The sequence below is a fragment of the Oncorhynchus clarkii genome, chromosome 24 (assembly GCF_045791955.1).
Source record: "Oncorhynchus clarkii lewisi isolate Uvic-CL-2024 chromosome 24, UVic_Ocla_1.0, whole genome shotgun sequence".
Taxonomy (NCBI): domain Eukaryota; kingdom Metazoa; phylum Chordata; class Actinopteri; order Salmoniformes; family Salmonidae; genus Oncorhynchus; species Oncorhynchus clarkii.
The window spans coordinates 20,894,808-20,911,754 of record NC_092170.1 but is presented as its reverse complement, the minus strand read 5'-3'; the positions used below and the strand labels follow the sequence as shown (position 1 = coordinate 20,911,754).

Sequence of the window (16,947 nt, the reverse complement as noted above, 5' to 3'; positions counted from 1 at the left end):
CAAGGAGCGGGACTCTAACCCGGAAGCTTATAGGAAATCTCGCTATGCCTTCTGATGAACCATCAAACAGGCAAAGCATCAATATAGGACTAAGATCGACTCATACTACACCGCCTCTGATGCTCGTCGGATGTGGCAGGTTTTGCAAACTATTACAGACTACAAAGGGAAGCACAGCCGACAGCTGCACAGTGACACATGCGGCCGGGGATGCCGTCTGGGCCTGCAGCTTTGCGAGGGTTAACATGTTTAAATATTTTACTATTTTACGTTGGCTGCAGTGAAGGAGAGCCCGCAGGTTTTGGTAGCGGGCCGTGTCAGTGGCACTGTATTGTCCTCAAAGCGAGCAAAGAAGTTGTTTAGGAGCAAGACATTGTGGTCCGCGACGGGGCTGGTTTTTCTTTTGTAGTCCGTGATTGACTGTAGACCCTGCCACATACCTCCCGTGTCTGAGCTGTTGAATTGCGACTCCACTTTGTCTCTATACTGACGCTTAGCTTGTTTGATTGCCTTGCGGAGGGAATAGCTACACTGTTTGTATTCAGTCATGTTTCCGGTCACCTTCCCTTGATTAAAAGCAGTGGTTCGCGCTTTTGCTGCCATCAATCCACGGTTTCTGGTTGGGGAATGTTTTAATAGACGCTGTGGGTAAAACATCACCGATGCACTTGCTAATAAACTCGCTCACCGAATCAGCATATTCAACATATCCCAGTCCACGTGATCGAAGCAATCTTGAAGCGTGGAATCCGATTGGTCGGACCAGCGTTGAACAGACCTGAGCACGCGGGCTTCCTGTTTTAGTCTCTGTCTATAGGCTGGGAGCAACAAAATGGAGTCGTGGTCAGATTTTCCGAAAGGAGGGCAGGGGAGGGCCGTATATGCGTCGCGGAAGTTAGAATAACAATGATCCAGGGTTTTGCCAGCCCGGCAATCGATATGCTGATAGAATTTTGGGAGCCTTGTTTTCAGATTAGGTAACCTGCCTAAGTAACTACCGACCAATAGCACTCAGGTCTGTGGTCATGAAGTGCTTTGAAAAACAGTCATGGCTTACACATTGTCCCAGAAACCCTAGACCAATTCCAATTTGCAACCCGCCCCAACAAATCCACAGATGACGCAATCTCTATTGCACTCCACACTGCCCTTTCACACCTGGACAAAAGGAAAACCTATGTGAGAATGCTATTCATTGGCCACAGCTCACCGTTCAATGCCATAGTGCCCTCAATGCTCATCACTAAACTAAGGACCCTGTGACTAAACACTTCCCTCTGCAACTGGATCCTGGACTTCCTGACGGGCTGCCCCCAGGTGGTAAGGGTAGGTAACAACACATCCGCCAAGCTGATCCTCAATACGGGGGCTCCTCAGGGGTGCATGCTCAGTCCCCTCCTGTACGCCCTGTTCACTCATGACTGCATGGCCAGGCACGACTCCAACACCATCATCTAGTTTGCTGATGACACATCAGTGATAGGCCTGATCACCGACAACGACGAGACAGCCTATAGAGAGGAGGTCAGAGACCTGAAACCTCTCCCTCAACATGATCAAGACAAAGGAGATTATTGTGGACTAAAGGAGAAGGAGGACCGAGCACGCTCCCATTCTCATTGACAGGGCTGCAGTGGAGCATCTTCAAATTCCTTGGCGTCCACATCACCAACAAACTAACATGGTCCAAGCACACCAAGACAGTCGTGAAGAGGGCACGACAAAACCTATTCCCCCTCAGGAGACTGAAAATGTTCTACAGCTGCTCTATCGAGAGCATCCTGACAGGTTGCATCACTGCCTGGATTGGCCTCCGACCGCAAGACACTACAGAGCGTACTTTTTATTTCATACTTTTTTTTAGGTGTTTCTCTTAAAACTGCATTGTTGGTTAAGGGCCTGTAAGTAAGCATTTCACTGTAAGGTCTACACCTGTTATTTTGGTACTATACACACACACACACACACACACACACACACACACACACACACACACACACACACACACACACACACACACACACACACACATATATATATATATATATATACACACATACACGTCACAACAACTGCAGGGAAGGACAATGCAGGCTTCTGACCAAATGCCCATGGTGCGAAGACAAGTTAGATGTGTGAAATAAACACATTGTCTTTGAACATGAAGGAGAAAAACATTGTCTTTAGGCTGACATCTGTGTTAATATAATTAGAAGCATGATAACACTTGATGGTTCTCACATGTAGGTAAAAATATCTCACCTAAAGACAAATACTCAGGTCGCTGTATAATCATAAGGGAGAACATTATACAGGCGAATAGCTCATTAAATCAGAAGTTGTAACGGGTGTTGTCGTCGGATGAGGAATAATCGGACCATAGCGCAGAGTGGTAAGTGTTCATGCTTTTTATTTAGACTGAACACTAATAACAAAATAACAAAGAGAATGAACGAAACCGAAACAGTCCTGTAAGGTGCAGAAAACACAAAACAGAAAATAACTACCCACAACCCAATGGAGGGAAAAAGCTACGGTTCCCAAATAGAGACAACGATAGTCAGCTGTCCCAGATTGAGAACCATACCCGGCCAAAACAAAGAAATACAAATACTGACGATTCCAAGATGGCGTAGCAGTGAAGACGTGTTTGTTTGTCCTCTTGTGTACTTTTGTATTTTTCGTATTTTTTGTATATATATTTCCATTTATTTTCAATCTCTTTTCGATTTTTAATTCGATTATACCTTCCGGTAACCTGCCTCACCCAATGTGATACGGATTAATTTCAATTTTAGAACACATTCAAGAACCTCTAGCTAACCAGATAATTAGCTACAAGCTATTTAGTCATTGTTAGCCACTGCTAGCGGCGTTTACCTTCTGCACAGATACCAGCCCTGATTTTAGCCTGGATAATACTCGCTAGTCTACCAGTATCGGACTGTCTCTCCACAACAACGCCGGATTCCTGCTGTAATCCCTGGACCACTACTTCTGATCTTCACAGCTAGCTTGCAGCTAGCTAGCTCACAGCTGGCTTGCACTCACCGTGGCACCCAGTAAAGAAGCTATCCCTGAGGCCCACCTCCCGGCCTACTCAGCTGTTCACCCGAACCCCACTCATACACGGCTAGAGCCCAATACTCCACCGGATCCTTGCTGTAAACTCTGGACCTTGGCACCGGATCACCGCTGCTACCGATTGGCTATAGTGGCTAACGCCACTGCCACGAAGCTAGCACCAGTTAGCCGTGAGCCAGGCGCATCTCCCGGCTAGCAAACTAAATTCTACAATACCTCTTTCGCCATCTGGCTTGGATTCTCTGTCGACACGGCACCCCGCCGCACCACCACGACTGGTCTGCCAACAAATACTCCATCCGCTGTGCCTTCAACCGGACTCCGTCGGAGCAGACGCTCCTACTAGCCCCGGGCTACTAACTTTAAACGCTGTGTCGCCCGCGTGCTAGCGTAGTGGCGGCTTCCCGGTTCCATCTACTGCTACCCCCTGGACACTATCATCACTTGGCTACATAGTTGATGCCTGCTGGACTGTCCATTAATCACGGTACTCCTTTCTGTTTATTTATTTTTTATCTGTCGGCCCCAACCGCGAACTCAGGCTCTGTGTGTAGTTAATCCGACCCTCTCTGCCTAGTCAACGCCATTTTACCTGCTGTTGTTGTGTTAGCTGATTAGCTGTTGTTGTCCCACCTGTTGTTTTAGCTAGCTCTCCCAATCAACACCTGCGATTACTTTATGCCTCGCTATATGTCTCTCTCAAATGTCAATATGCCTTGTATACTGTTGTTCAGGTTAGTTATCATTGTTTTAGTTTACAATGGAGCCCCTAGTTCCACTCTTCATACCTCTGATACCTCCTTTGTCCCACCTCCCACACATGCGGTGACCTCACCCATAACAACCAGCATGTCCAGAGATACAACCTCTCTTATCATCACCCAGTGCATGGGCTTACCTCTGCTGTACCCGCACCCCACCATACCCCTGTCTGCACATTATGCCCTGAATATATTCTACCACGCCCAGATATCTGCTCCTTTTATTCTTTGTCCCCAACGCTCTAGGCGACCAGTTTTGATAGCCTTTAGCCGCACCCTCATCCTACTCCTCCTCTGTTCCGCGGGTGATGTGGAGGTAAACCCAGGCACTGCATGTCCCTAGGCACCCTCATTTGTTGACTTCTGTGATCGAAAAAGCCTTGGTTTCATGTCAACATGCATTAGCATCGAATAGCCCCCGTGATATGCAACTTTTCAGGAAAGTTAGGAACAAATATACACAGGCAATTAGAAAAGCTAAGGCAATCTTTTTCAAACAGAAATTTGCATCCTATAGTACTAACTCAAAAAAGTTCTGGGACAATGTAAAGTCCATGGAGAATAAGAAAAGTCCATGGAGAATAACCTCCTCCCAGCTGCCCACTGCTCTGAGGCTAGGAAACATTGTCACCACCGATAAATCCACAATAATTGAAAATTTCAATAAGCATTTCTATACGGCTGGCCATGCTTCCACATGGCTACCCCTACCCCGGTCAACTGCCCGGCACCCTCCACAGAAACCCGCCAAAGCACCCACCATTTCTCCTTTACCCAAATCCAGATAGCCGATGTTCTGAAAGAGCTGCAAAATCTGGACCCCTAAAAATCAGCCGGGCTAGACAATCTGGGCCCTCTCTTTCTAAAATTATCTGCCGAAATTGTTGCAACCCCTATTACTAGCCTGTTCAACCTCACTTTCGTATCGTCTGAGAATCCCAAAGATTGGAAAGCTGCCGCGGTCATCCCCCTCTTCAAAGGGGGTGACACTCTAGACCCAAATAGCTACAGACCTATATCTATCCTACCCAGTCTTTCTAAGGTCTCAGCCACGCTCAAGGTTCTAAACGACATCATAACCGCCATCGATAAGAGACATTACTGTGCAGCTGTATTTATCGACCTGGCCAAGGCTTTCGACTCTGTCAATCACAACATTCTTATTGGCAGACTCGACAGCCTTGGTTTCTCAAATGATTGCCTCGCCTTACCAACTACTTTGCAGACAGAGTTCAGTGTGTCAAATCGGAGGGCATGTTGTCCGGTCCTCTGGTAGTCTCTATGGGGGTGCCACAGGGTTCAATTCTCGGGCCGACTCTTTTCTCTGTACAGTGCCTTGCAAAAGTATTCGGCCCCCTTGAACTTTGCGACCTTTTGCCACATTTCAGGCTTCAAACATAAAGATATAAAACTGTATTTTTTTGTGAAGAATCAACAACAAGTGGGACACAATCATGAAGTGGAACGACATTTATTGGATATTTCAAACTTTTTTAACAAATCAAAACTGAAAAATTGGGCGTGCAAAATTATTCAGCCCCCTTAAGTTAATACTTTGTAGCGCCACCTTTTGCTGCGATTACAGCTGTAAGTCGCTTGGGGTATGTCTCTATCAGTTTTGCACATCGAGAGACTGACATTTTTTCCCATTCCTCCTTGCAAAACAGCTCGAGCTCAGTGAGGTTGGATGGAGAGCATTTGTGAACAGCCGTTTTCAGTTCTTTCCACAGATTCTCGATTGGATTCAGGTCTGGACTTTGACTTGGCCATTCTAACACCTGGATATGTTTATTTTTGAATTCCATTGTAGATTTTGCTTTATGTTTTGGATCATTGTCTTGTTGGAAGACAAATCTCCGTCCCAGTCTCAGGTCTTTTGCAGACTCCATCAGGTTTTCTTCCAGAATGGTCCTGTATTTGGCTCCATCCATCTTCCCATCAATTTTTACCATCTTCCCTGTCCCTGCTGAAGAAAAGCAGGCCCAAACCATGATGCTGCCACCACCATGTTTGACAGTGGGGATGGTGTGTTCAGCTGTGTTGCTTTTACGCCAAACATAACGTTTTTCATTGTTGCCAAAAAGTTCAATTTTGGTTTCATCTGACCAGAGCACCTTCTTCCACATGTTTGGTGTGTCTCCCAGGTGGCTTGTGGCAAACTTTAAACAACACTTTTTATGGATATCTTTAAGAAATGGCTTTCTTCTTGCCACTCTTCCATAAAGGCCAGATTTGTGCAATATACGACTGATTGTTGTCCTATGGACAGAGTCTCCCACCTCAGCTGTAGATCTCTGCAGTTCATCCAGAGTGATCATGGGCCTCTTGGCTGCATCTCTGATCAGTCTTCTCCTTGTATGAGCTGAAAGTTTAGAGGGACGGCCAGGTCTTGGTAGATTTGCAGTGGTCTGATACTCCTTCCATTTCAATATTATCGCTTGCACAGTGCTCCTTGGGATGTTTAAAGCTTGGGAAATCTTTTTGTATCCAAATCCGGCTTTAAACTTCTTCACAACAGTATCTCGGACCTGCCTGGTGTGTTCCTTGTTCTTCATGATGCTCTCTGCGCTTTTAACGGACCTCTGAGACTATCACAGTGCAGGTGCATTTATACGGAGACTTGATTACACACAGGTGGATTGTATTTATCATCATTAGTCATTTAGGTCAACATTGGATCATTCAGAGATCCTCACTGAACTTCTGGAGAGAGTTTGCTGCACTGAAAGTAAAGGGGCTGAATAATTTTGCACGCCCAATTTTTCAGTTTTTGATTTGTTAAAAAAGTTTGAAATATCCAATAAATGTTGTTCCACTTCATGATTGTGTCCCACTTGTTGTTGATTCTTCACAAAAAAATACAGTTTTATATCTTTATGTTTGAAGCCTGAAATGTGGCAAAAGGTCGCAAAGTTCAAGGGGGCCGAATACTTTTGCAAGGCACTGTAACTATTATATTAATAAATTCTACAGCAATTCACAAATCAGATTGGCCAATAGGTAAAATTACTTTCTGCAATTCACGTTTGGCTATAGGCTGTACGCAAAAACTTTGGTTTAAAATTCCCATGATGGTATTAATAAAATATCTATTTGTCAAATGATCAGATAAACATTACTATAATAATCTCTGTTGTTTGACCCATTGTGCTTTTACTCATCAATGTGATGCAACCAAACCTTTCATTACTGGGGTCCTGAAAGGCACAGTGGTCTAAGACACTGCAGTACCTGGTTCGAATCCAGGCTGCATCAAATCCAGCTGTGATTGGGAGTCCCATTTGGTGGCGCACAATTGGCCCAGCGTCGTCCGTGTTTGGCCGGGGTAGGCCGTCATTGTAAATAAGAAGTTGTTCTTAACTGACTTACCTAGTTAAATAAATACTATACAGCTGACTGCTAAATAGCAGCTCAACAGCTTGTATGTGTTTAGTGAGTCATTCATCAATGTGGAATAAATTACATGTTGTAATATCTATCATATTAAACAGGGTTCCCCTAATGTTCCACTGATAGTTCTTCAAAATGGTAGAAGTCTGCAGCAGATAGCAATCATGTTCATGTCTGACTCATGGGTTTCCTGGGCACAATGATGTCCTATTGGGATTATGGTAAGGGATGGGGTTATTGTTGGTTTGGTGATAAGGACTGGGAAGTGATAGTGCCTGCTGAAGCTAGATAATATTGAGACAAAAGGTTATATTTACTCTCTAAAGGCCAAGTCATAAGTGTTAATCGTATAATAGGCCTAGAGCTAACAACTGCAAATGTAAAGTCATACTAAGCATTTTTTTCTATTAAAACCAACATATAGTCTGTTAATACACTCTTTTATCCCAAAACCATAATCAAATTGTGCACTTACTTACATTTAGTGACATAGTTAATTATACAGCACCTATGCAGCTCTGGGAGTTATGGATCTATTATAATGGACTGTCATGTCATTCAGCAGATGGGCATTCCAGATGGCTCAGACCGTCTCCAGAGCTGGCTCAGACCTTCGCCCCCCGCCCCAACACAGCCCCATCCCCACCCCCTTTTTTGTTGTCGAGTTTAATGTCCTTGTCTATAACCGTTCTGTACTTTGTCATATATTTGTATGTTTTATGTAGACCTCAGTATCTGCTGCATATGCAGTAGCCAATGGGGATCCTAATAAACCAAACTAAACCCGCTTTCCACCAGCTCCAGTCCTCCAGCCACAGCGCTCCCATTCCTCCAGCCCCAGCGCTCCCATTCCTCTAGCCACAGCGCTCCCATTCCTCCAGCCCCAGCGCTCCCATTCCTCTAGCCACAGCGCTCCCATTCCTCCAGCCCCAGCGCTCCCATTCCTCCAGCCCCAGCGCTCCCATTCCTCCAGCCCCAGCACTCTCATTTCTCCAGCCCCAGCGCTCTCATTTCTCCAGCCCCAGCGCTCCCATTTCTCCAGCCCCAGCGCTCCCATTTCTCCAGCCCCAGCGCTCCCATTTCTCCAGCCCCAGCTCCCACATGGCTTACCTGTAAACCAGTGTGTCGTCTGCAGTGCTGTTGTACTGGATCTGGTACATCCTGATGCCTGGGATGTGGCGCTCGGAGGGCCAACGAATCACAGCCGAGGAGGAGGTCAGCTCGGCCACCACCACTCTCTTGTCCTGGTGCTTGTCATGGCCCTTGGTGTCGTTGCCTGACTTGGAGGAGGTGGTGATGTCAGAGAGGCCCCGATCGGCCTCGCGCATGTGGTGCAATGTGTTGTTGACGAGCAATGGCAGAGGGATCATGTTGATCTCCACAGCAGCTGTGGCGATGCCGGCAGCATTGGAGGCCACACAGTTGAAGGCACCACTGTCCTTTAAGGTGGTGATGAGGATGTCCAAGGTACCGTTGTCATACAGGATCGTGCGGGAGTTGTTGTGCACCAGCTTACCGTCGGGGAAGCGCCAGTGGATGGCTGGGTCCGGGTCTCCCATGGCCTTGCACTTGAGGGTGACCCCCTGACCCTCCATGACGTAGGGCTTGGTGGATATGTGTTTGGTGATGAGCGGGGGCTCGCAGATGAACTCCTCCTCCTGGATGGACCAGAAGTACTTATCCATGAGATGCTCTGGGGAGGCGCAGGTCTCCAGGTCATCCTCCCGGGTCAGTCTGCGGAGCCACAGCAGCTCGCAGTTACAGTGGAGAGGGTTTCCCCCGAAGCTCACCGCCAGGGAGGACGGGTTGGAGCCCTTGGCATCTGACAGCACCTGGGCGTGCTGAAACAGGCTGTCCGGTGGTAGCTTCTGCAGCCGGTTGGAGGTCATATCCAGACGAACCAGCTTGGTGAGGAGCGTGAAAGTCCCAGCTCCAATGTGATCAATCAGGTTGTGATCAAGGGTGAGGGTGTTGATGTGGCTCATCCTGCCTATCTCCTCCCAGGGCAGGGTCCTCAGGTTGTTGTTGGACAGATCCAAGTCCTCGATGGTCGACACAAACTCATCAAAGGAGGTAGGGGCCACATGGTGGATCTGGTTGTTCCCCAGTATGAGGTGGCGGAGGTTGACCAGGCCTTTGAAGTGGTCGCTCTTGATGACACTGAGGCGGTTGCCATCCATGTGGAGGGCTCGTAGAGAGCGCAGGCCCAGGAAGGCGTTGGGCGTGATCTGGCTGATGGTGTTACGGGACAGGGTGAGGTGAACCAGGCTGGTCATGTTGAAAAAGTCTTTCCTGCGAATAATGGTGATGAAGTTGTCTGTGAGACGCAGCTCCACGGTCTTGCGGTCGATGGTTGGAGGCACAAACAACAGACCGGTCTTAGCGCAGAGCAGAGTCAGAGTGGGGGAGAGGTGCTGGCAGATGCAGCGGCCGGGGCAGTTGTAGCCCTTCACCAGCACCGCACACAGCAGTACACACAGCAGCACACACAAAACCAGACGCTCCATGGTCTGTCTGTCTATCAGGTTCCAGATCCTGGAACAGATAAAGATAGAGAAAGAAAGGGCAGAGATACATTAAAATAAGTATATTTGGCGGGTTTAAAAATCATACAATTTATAATGAGCATACACAAATGGAGTCATCAACCAAGATGATTGAAACTGCCAGTAGGGTACAGGTCACCAGAGAGACATGTCAGAGGTTGTTGATAGCATGGTGAGATGATAGATGACTGAACTGTACTGCCCCAGCTTTGGCATTATCCCTTAAAAAACAGAGAATAGTCCAGCAAAACAAACACAAAGTGGCTAATATGCCATGCCAGCAGACTGTCGATCCCATCCAAATTTGGTGTTGTTTTTACATGGAGCTAATATGTCATATACTTCCCTATCATACCGTATGCTTGTGTGTTTGTCTAGCTCTGAACTTCACAACAGTGTAGGGAATTAAGGGGAGAAGGGGTACTTGTCAGCACTGCTTAAGGATTTATATGGCCTTTTCATGCTCCCTTCACTCTTCATGCTTCAGAACTGTACTGCAGAATTAGACATGAGTCTGTCAAGTAAATCATAGCAACTAAACATGAAGGTGAAAAGTGAGATGAGAGACCTTGGTTCTAAATCCATCAGATGGAGGTATTATTAGATGGTTCTTCGGTGTTGAGGCTGATGTTCAGATTCTCTGATCCCCATTTAGTGCTATTGATCCAGCTCTGAGAGCATAAGTCTGCAGTGACAGGTGCAGAAAGAGATCCTTGGGTGTAATAACCACCAAATCACAATGAAAGCCCATTCTTTCATGACTGCTGCCATATCCCCATGCAGTACTTTTCCCTCTTTTCGGTATCAATCTTTGTTGCTGATGCATTTAACACTCAATGTTTATCACAGATGGAGCCCATGTATAGGGGGGATATGATGATAACTGACTGTTCTCCACGGATAACCAATCATTCCTGGCTATGTATTTTTTGAAAATAACAACCGTCTACTTGTCTAGACTGGCAGTCTTTTGATTTGTCTTTAGCTTGCCTTTCATCTTTTCCTTTGGATCAGATGTTCTTTATCTTTCCATTTCTTTATTGTATATCACACATCAAAGATTCATATCATATGACATGAATCTTTTGATTGTTTTATTAAGAAAACATGTTCTACTTTTTTTTCTAAGAACCCCCAGATATAGAGAGCAGAACATGAACAATAACTAATAAGTTTAAGACTATGACAAGCTATTGTATTCATATGTGTATATTTCCTGTATGTATATTTGCATTTCGGTTAATTCAGTTCATCAGGATGTCACGGGAGGCTTTATTGCTGGTAGCACACTGTGCCTGGCTTGTGTAAATTATTTATATCAATCTGACCCTTTTTTAGAAGCTGGAGAGGTAAAATTAATAAAGTAGGTTATAGAAAACATAATCTCATTTCATACAACAAAAGTATTATACAATGAATGTGTTCTCGGTTGGTCTGAATATATATATGTTTCACCGGCACAAAACATCAATTGTCTCATATACTTTTAGGTAGAATATTGTTCTCCAACAATTGTGTAAGCATTCAAATGGTAACTAGGCCACAGAGCTTATGGTTTCTCTGAGGACCATCTGTGCTCTAGTGTTTCCTGCCATCACCATTGAGGATACTCTATTGATCTCTCAGCATCTCCGGTGAAGAAAGAAAACTTTGTTGCCAAGGCAACTCTGGTGTAGAATGTAGGTCTTTCAATTGCATTAAGATGTTAAGCTGCCAGAAAAATAAGGTTTCAACCCTAATGGAGATAGAGAAGATAAGGACATTTACAAGGGAAGATAAGGACATTTACAAGATGTTGTATCAGCCACCCACTTCAAAACCACATTATGTGTGTCTATAGGTGAGGAGGACCCGAGGAGCACATAGCATTGGAATTCAAGTGCAAACTGAAATGAATGAAAGAGTAATATACTGGTGGCAAGTCTGTCTTTGTATTTAATTGAGGATATTTCTTGTACCGGGGAAGAACTCTCAAATGATTCCGGCTTAAAATCGTATTACTGCATTATACACCAGCCACTCTTTTGGAGGGACTGTAGATGAAGATGTGAGGAGCTCATGACATACTGTATTTGCTCTGAGCGGCAAAAGACAGCGTTCATAAGACTACCTAGTGGTCCAGTCCAACCTTAGCCAATCACAACAAACAAACCACAACAAATTGACACTAGTCAATAATCTACATAATGAGTTTAAAAGCATGATAGTGCATTTTAATCGACTAAATTATTCCAATATATGCATATTCATTATCAATTAAAATACTAATTATGACATTCATTAATTATTCAGAACATTTATTAGTTAAATAACCTCCATAACTAGTGTCTAATATCTAATTAACAATTGGCCCCTATCAAGAAGAGATTATTATTTGAAATGTAGTATCAAAACATCTGACTAATCCACACAGAATATCAAGAATGTCAATTCCCCATTGTCATTGGGATCTTACTAAAATGATCAATGCAAGCACACAATAGTGTATTCAACAGTATATTATATTAAACATGTTCTGCTATCAACACATATCAATTAAAATCAAATGAATATGAGTTTGAATGGGACATTGTCAATAGTCAATTATAACTGACCACAAAAGCAATGTCCTATTCATAGTTCAGAAAAGGCCACCTCATTGTATACACAAGCAGAACGTGGTCAAGTAATGCTTATTTATTTCCTATGTGACTGTCTGGCGAGAGTAAATTAGACAATGTAGGCAGTGAACTTTTAGCTGCCCCACAGTGACTCTCGTCAGGAAACCGGCATAATTATTGACATGCTGAGTTAATTGGAGTCAGTTCCATCTCCGCCACTAAGCCAAGCTCTGTGTGGTGCTACACAACCCTGGGGAGTTCTGGTCCCATCGAGAGAATACCTCGGTAAATAGAGGACATTTGCATTTTATAATTATAGCCACATGCAAATAGCGAAAAGGATGCAGAGTAATGTGCCCTGTATTTTCAATTTCATACCTCGCCCAAAAACGTACTCAGGGAAAGTAATTGAAAAGTACTAACTAGAGTCACAGCCTTTAACTGTGGCAAATTCCTAAGAAGGAAGACTTTGCCATCCTACTAAATTGTAGGAAGGATTAAATGGTTATTTGAACAACAAGTAATTGTCAGAGGTTTATTCTACACCTACATTGACATTTTGCTAGTCTTTTTCCTAAAATCCAAGGGAATCTAAATGGTTTTGCTCCACAGTGAATTTGAACAGGCTGTGAATTTGAAGAGTAAATGTGTGCAAGCCTTGATTGAGCCTTGAGACAAATTATGTGCTTGATTTATATTGAACAATTCGTTTTCTATTGTCAAGAAACCTATACAACAAATGATGGCACTTGGCTGCCAACACTGAATAAAGCAGTCGAGGCTCCTCAGAGGAAGAAGGGGAGGACCATCCTCCTCAGTGAATTTCATATAAAGAAAAATTGTAAAACATTGAAAAGGTTATCCTTTTTTAGATAAAACTATACTAAATATATTAATGTCACCAAATAATTCACTGTTTTGTAATGAAGGTCTACAGTAGCCTCAACAACACTCTGTAGGGTAGCACCATGGTGTAGCCGGAGGACAGCTAGCTTCCATCCTCCTCTTGGTACATTGACTTCAATACAAAACCTAGGAGGCTCTTGGTTCTCACCCCCTTCCATAAACTTCCATAGTAATTATGACAACTTCCGGAGGACATCCTCCAATCTAGCAGAGCTCTTGCAGCATGAACTCACATGTTGTCCACCCAATCAAAGTATCAGCGAATTAATCTAATACTGAAAGCATAAACTACAGCTAGCTAGCGCTGGAGTGCATAAAATTGGGTGGGTAGTTGACTCAAAGAGAGAGAAAGACAATAGTTGAACAGTTTTTTAACAAATTCATTTCTTCGCAAATGAAGGAGAAGCAAGAGAAAGTAATATTTTCCAGTTTTACTTTCTTAGCTAGCAAATGCAGCTGGCTAGTTTAGTTACTCAAACACCCTGCTCAAACAGAGGGATGCTATGTTAGCTAGCTGGCTATGACTATCCAACACAACACTGGAACTCTTACAAGTCAAGGTAAGCTTTTGGTTTTATAATTTTCTTGCCACCGGGACCTGCCGGTGGTCCCGTTACTGGATGATTGTAGTGGGTTTACTAAAGTACTAGTTCTATTAGCTATGTTCTAGGACGTTACTTAGCTAATATGGGGAAAACTATGTAGGCTATGTGTAGCGGTTATGATGTGGTTTGGCTTGTATTTTCTGTTTGTTTTTTCGCCTGGTCACATACAGCTGATGTGTTGGTCATTGAAGTCCACAACGAAGGGAAAAGATGAGAGGAGGAGAGTGCATAGAGGCAAGAAGGAATACAATGTGGCTGCTATGAATGTCAACTGTGCTTATGTGTGAATAGGGTGTATTCATTCCACCGATTCTGTTGAAAACGTTTCTTAAACGGAAGTAAATGTAACGGAATAAAAATACCTGAATTGTCCAATAGAAACTCTCGTTTTCAACTGTTGAACTAATAATTACACCCTAGATAAGCTAGATGCAGGCCATAGTGTGCAAGGCGGTATTGAATGTGTCACTGTCTGTCCATGTGTCACTGTCTCATCTCAAATGTTTCTCTCGACCTGTGGGCACCTACGTTGTAAACTTTCATTCATAGGCTAGGTTGTAGCAACTAGAGGTCGACCGATTCATCCGAATGGCCAATTACTTAGGGCTGATTTCAAGTTTTCATAACAATTGGAAATCGGTATTTTTGGGCACCGATTTGGGCAATATTTTATTTTTTTTAAAACATTTTTTTTACACCTTTATTTAATCTTTATTTAACTAGGCAAGTCAGTTAAGAACACATTCATATTTTCAATGACGGCCTAGGAACGGTCAGGGGCAGAACGACAGGTTTTTACCTTTTCAGCTCGGGGGATTCAATCTTGCAGCCTTACAGTTAACAAGTCCAATGCTCTAACCACCTGATTACATTGCACTCCACGAGGAGACTGCCTGGTACGCGAATGCAGGAAGCCAATGTAAGTTGCTAGCTAGCATTAAACTTATCTTATAAAAAACAATCAATCAATCATAATCACTAGTTAACTACACATGGTTGATGATATTACTAGTTTATCTAGCGTGTCCTGCGTCGCATATAATCGATGCGGTGCGTATCACAGAAGTATATATTTTTAAACCTGCATATTTAGCTAAAAGAAATCCAGGTTAGCAGGCAATATAAACCAGGGGAAATTGTGTCACTTCTCTTGCGTTCATTGCACGCAGAGTCAGTGTATATGCAACAGTTTTGGCCGCCTAATTTGCCAGAATTTTACGTAATTATGACATAACATTGAAGGTTGTGCAATGTAACAGGTATATTTAGACTTATGGATGCTACCCGTTAGATAAAATACGGAACGGTTCCATATTTCACTGAAAGAATAAACGTCTTGTTTTCGAGATGATAGTTTCCGGATTCGGCCATATTAATGACCTAAGGCTCGTATTTCTGTGTGTTATCATGTTATAACTAAGTCTATGATTTGATAGAGCAGTCTGACTGAGCGATGGTGGGCACCAGCAGGCTCGTAAGCATTCATTCAAACAGCACATTAGTGCGTTTGCCAGCAGCAGTTTATGACTTCAAGCCTATCGACTCCCGAGATTAGGCTGGTGTAACAGATGTGAAATGGCTAGCTAGTTAGCGGGGTGCGCGCTAATAGCGTTTCAAACGTCACTCGCTCTGAGACTTGGAGTGGTTGTTCCCCTTGCTCTGCATGGGTAACGCTGCTTTGAGGGTGGCTGTTGTGTTCCTGGATCAAGCCCAGGTAGGAGCGAGGAGAGGGACGGAAGCTATACTGTTACACTGGCAAAATTAAAGTGCCTATAAGAACATCCAATAGTCAAAGGTTAATGAAATACAAATGGTATAGAGAGAAATAGTCCTATAATTCCTATAATAACTACAACCTAAAACTTCTTACCTGGGAATATTGAAGACTCGTGTTAAAAGGAACCACCAGCTTTCATACGTTCTCATGTTCTGAGCAAGGAACTTAAACGTTAGCTTTCTTACATGGCACATATTGCACTTTTACTTTCTTCTCAAACACTTTGGTTTTGCATTATTTAAACCAAATTGAACATGTTTCATTATTTATTTGAGGCTACATTTATTTTATTGATGTATTATATTAAGTTAAAATAAGTGTTCATTCAGTATTGTTGGAATTGTCATTATTACAAATAAATTGTAAAAAAAATCGTCTGATTAATCGGTATAGGCTTTTTTGGTCCTCCAATAATCGGTATCGGTATCGGCATTGAAAAAATCATAATCGGTCGACCTCTAGTAGCAACCTCATGAGGGACAATTTGAGTATCATATAGTAGCCTAAACCTATCGATGTTACATTGAACTGGGTGAATATGAATGACAGTCATCCAATATGCTGTAATAGAAATAAGGCCATGCTCATGAAACAAAAAAATTGTCCTCCCTCATCACAAACGGCAATGACCGCCACTGGAATACAGTAAGTGCACTGTACAGAATCCCTGCTCTGAAGTAATACCAAACAAATTGTACCCTGATACAGACATGTTTACAACCACTGAAAAACATCATCCACAAAGCCCGGATTAGGTCCATGAAATTCTTCATTATGATGACTTGGAAAACAGAAAAGACAAACTATGCAAAAAGGAATTACTGGATGTGTTGTTGAATTAAGCATAAATTGTAAACACCGAGCCAGAAAGCCTCCCCAGTCAGCTCCCTTAATTAATTAGGATAATAATCAGGACAATGCAAAGTCCTCTTATTTGAGCTGCCCACTTGCCCATTTTCAGTATTCTGTGGGAAGTTGTGCATAGCTCTGTGCTGAGAATAAGAAATAACATTCCACAGTAAACACTATGCTAAGAACACTGGGAGAGCAATTAAGATCTACCTTAACTTCATTGTTTATGTTTTCTGTTAAATTACTGCATAGGGGCAGTATATTGAGATATATAACATTGCAGGTGAATCATGAATGAAAATGAGTCATCGGCAAAAGCACTAAATTACTGTATGTTATTGTATAACCTGTTACCAGATCAATTACTGCAAAACGTGTTCTCTAGGCTGGTTGTTGTCATCCCTTATCCTATAATACAGCTTTAGG

The 16,947-nt window shown here is 43.4% G+C and overlaps 1 protein-coding gene across 10 annotated transcripts in view; it reads right to left on the bottom strand.

Annotated features, from left to right (window-relative positions):
- Positions 1-16,947, bottom strand: part of LOC139382416 (leucine-rich repeat and fibronectin type III domain-containing protein 1-like) — a 128,916-nt gene that overhangs the window by 12,016 nt on the left and 99,953 nt on the right. For all 10 annotated transcript variants that reach the window (XM_071126453.1, XM_071126450.1, XM_071126448.1 and 7 more), the window contains one exon: positions 8,346-9,770. In XM_071126453.1, the coding sequence (XP_070982554.1) occupies positions 8,346-9,742 (1,397 nt within the window). In that variant the 5' untranslated portion in view covers positions 9,743-9,770. The remainder of the gene's footprint in view (positions 1-8,345; positions 9,771-16,947) is intronic.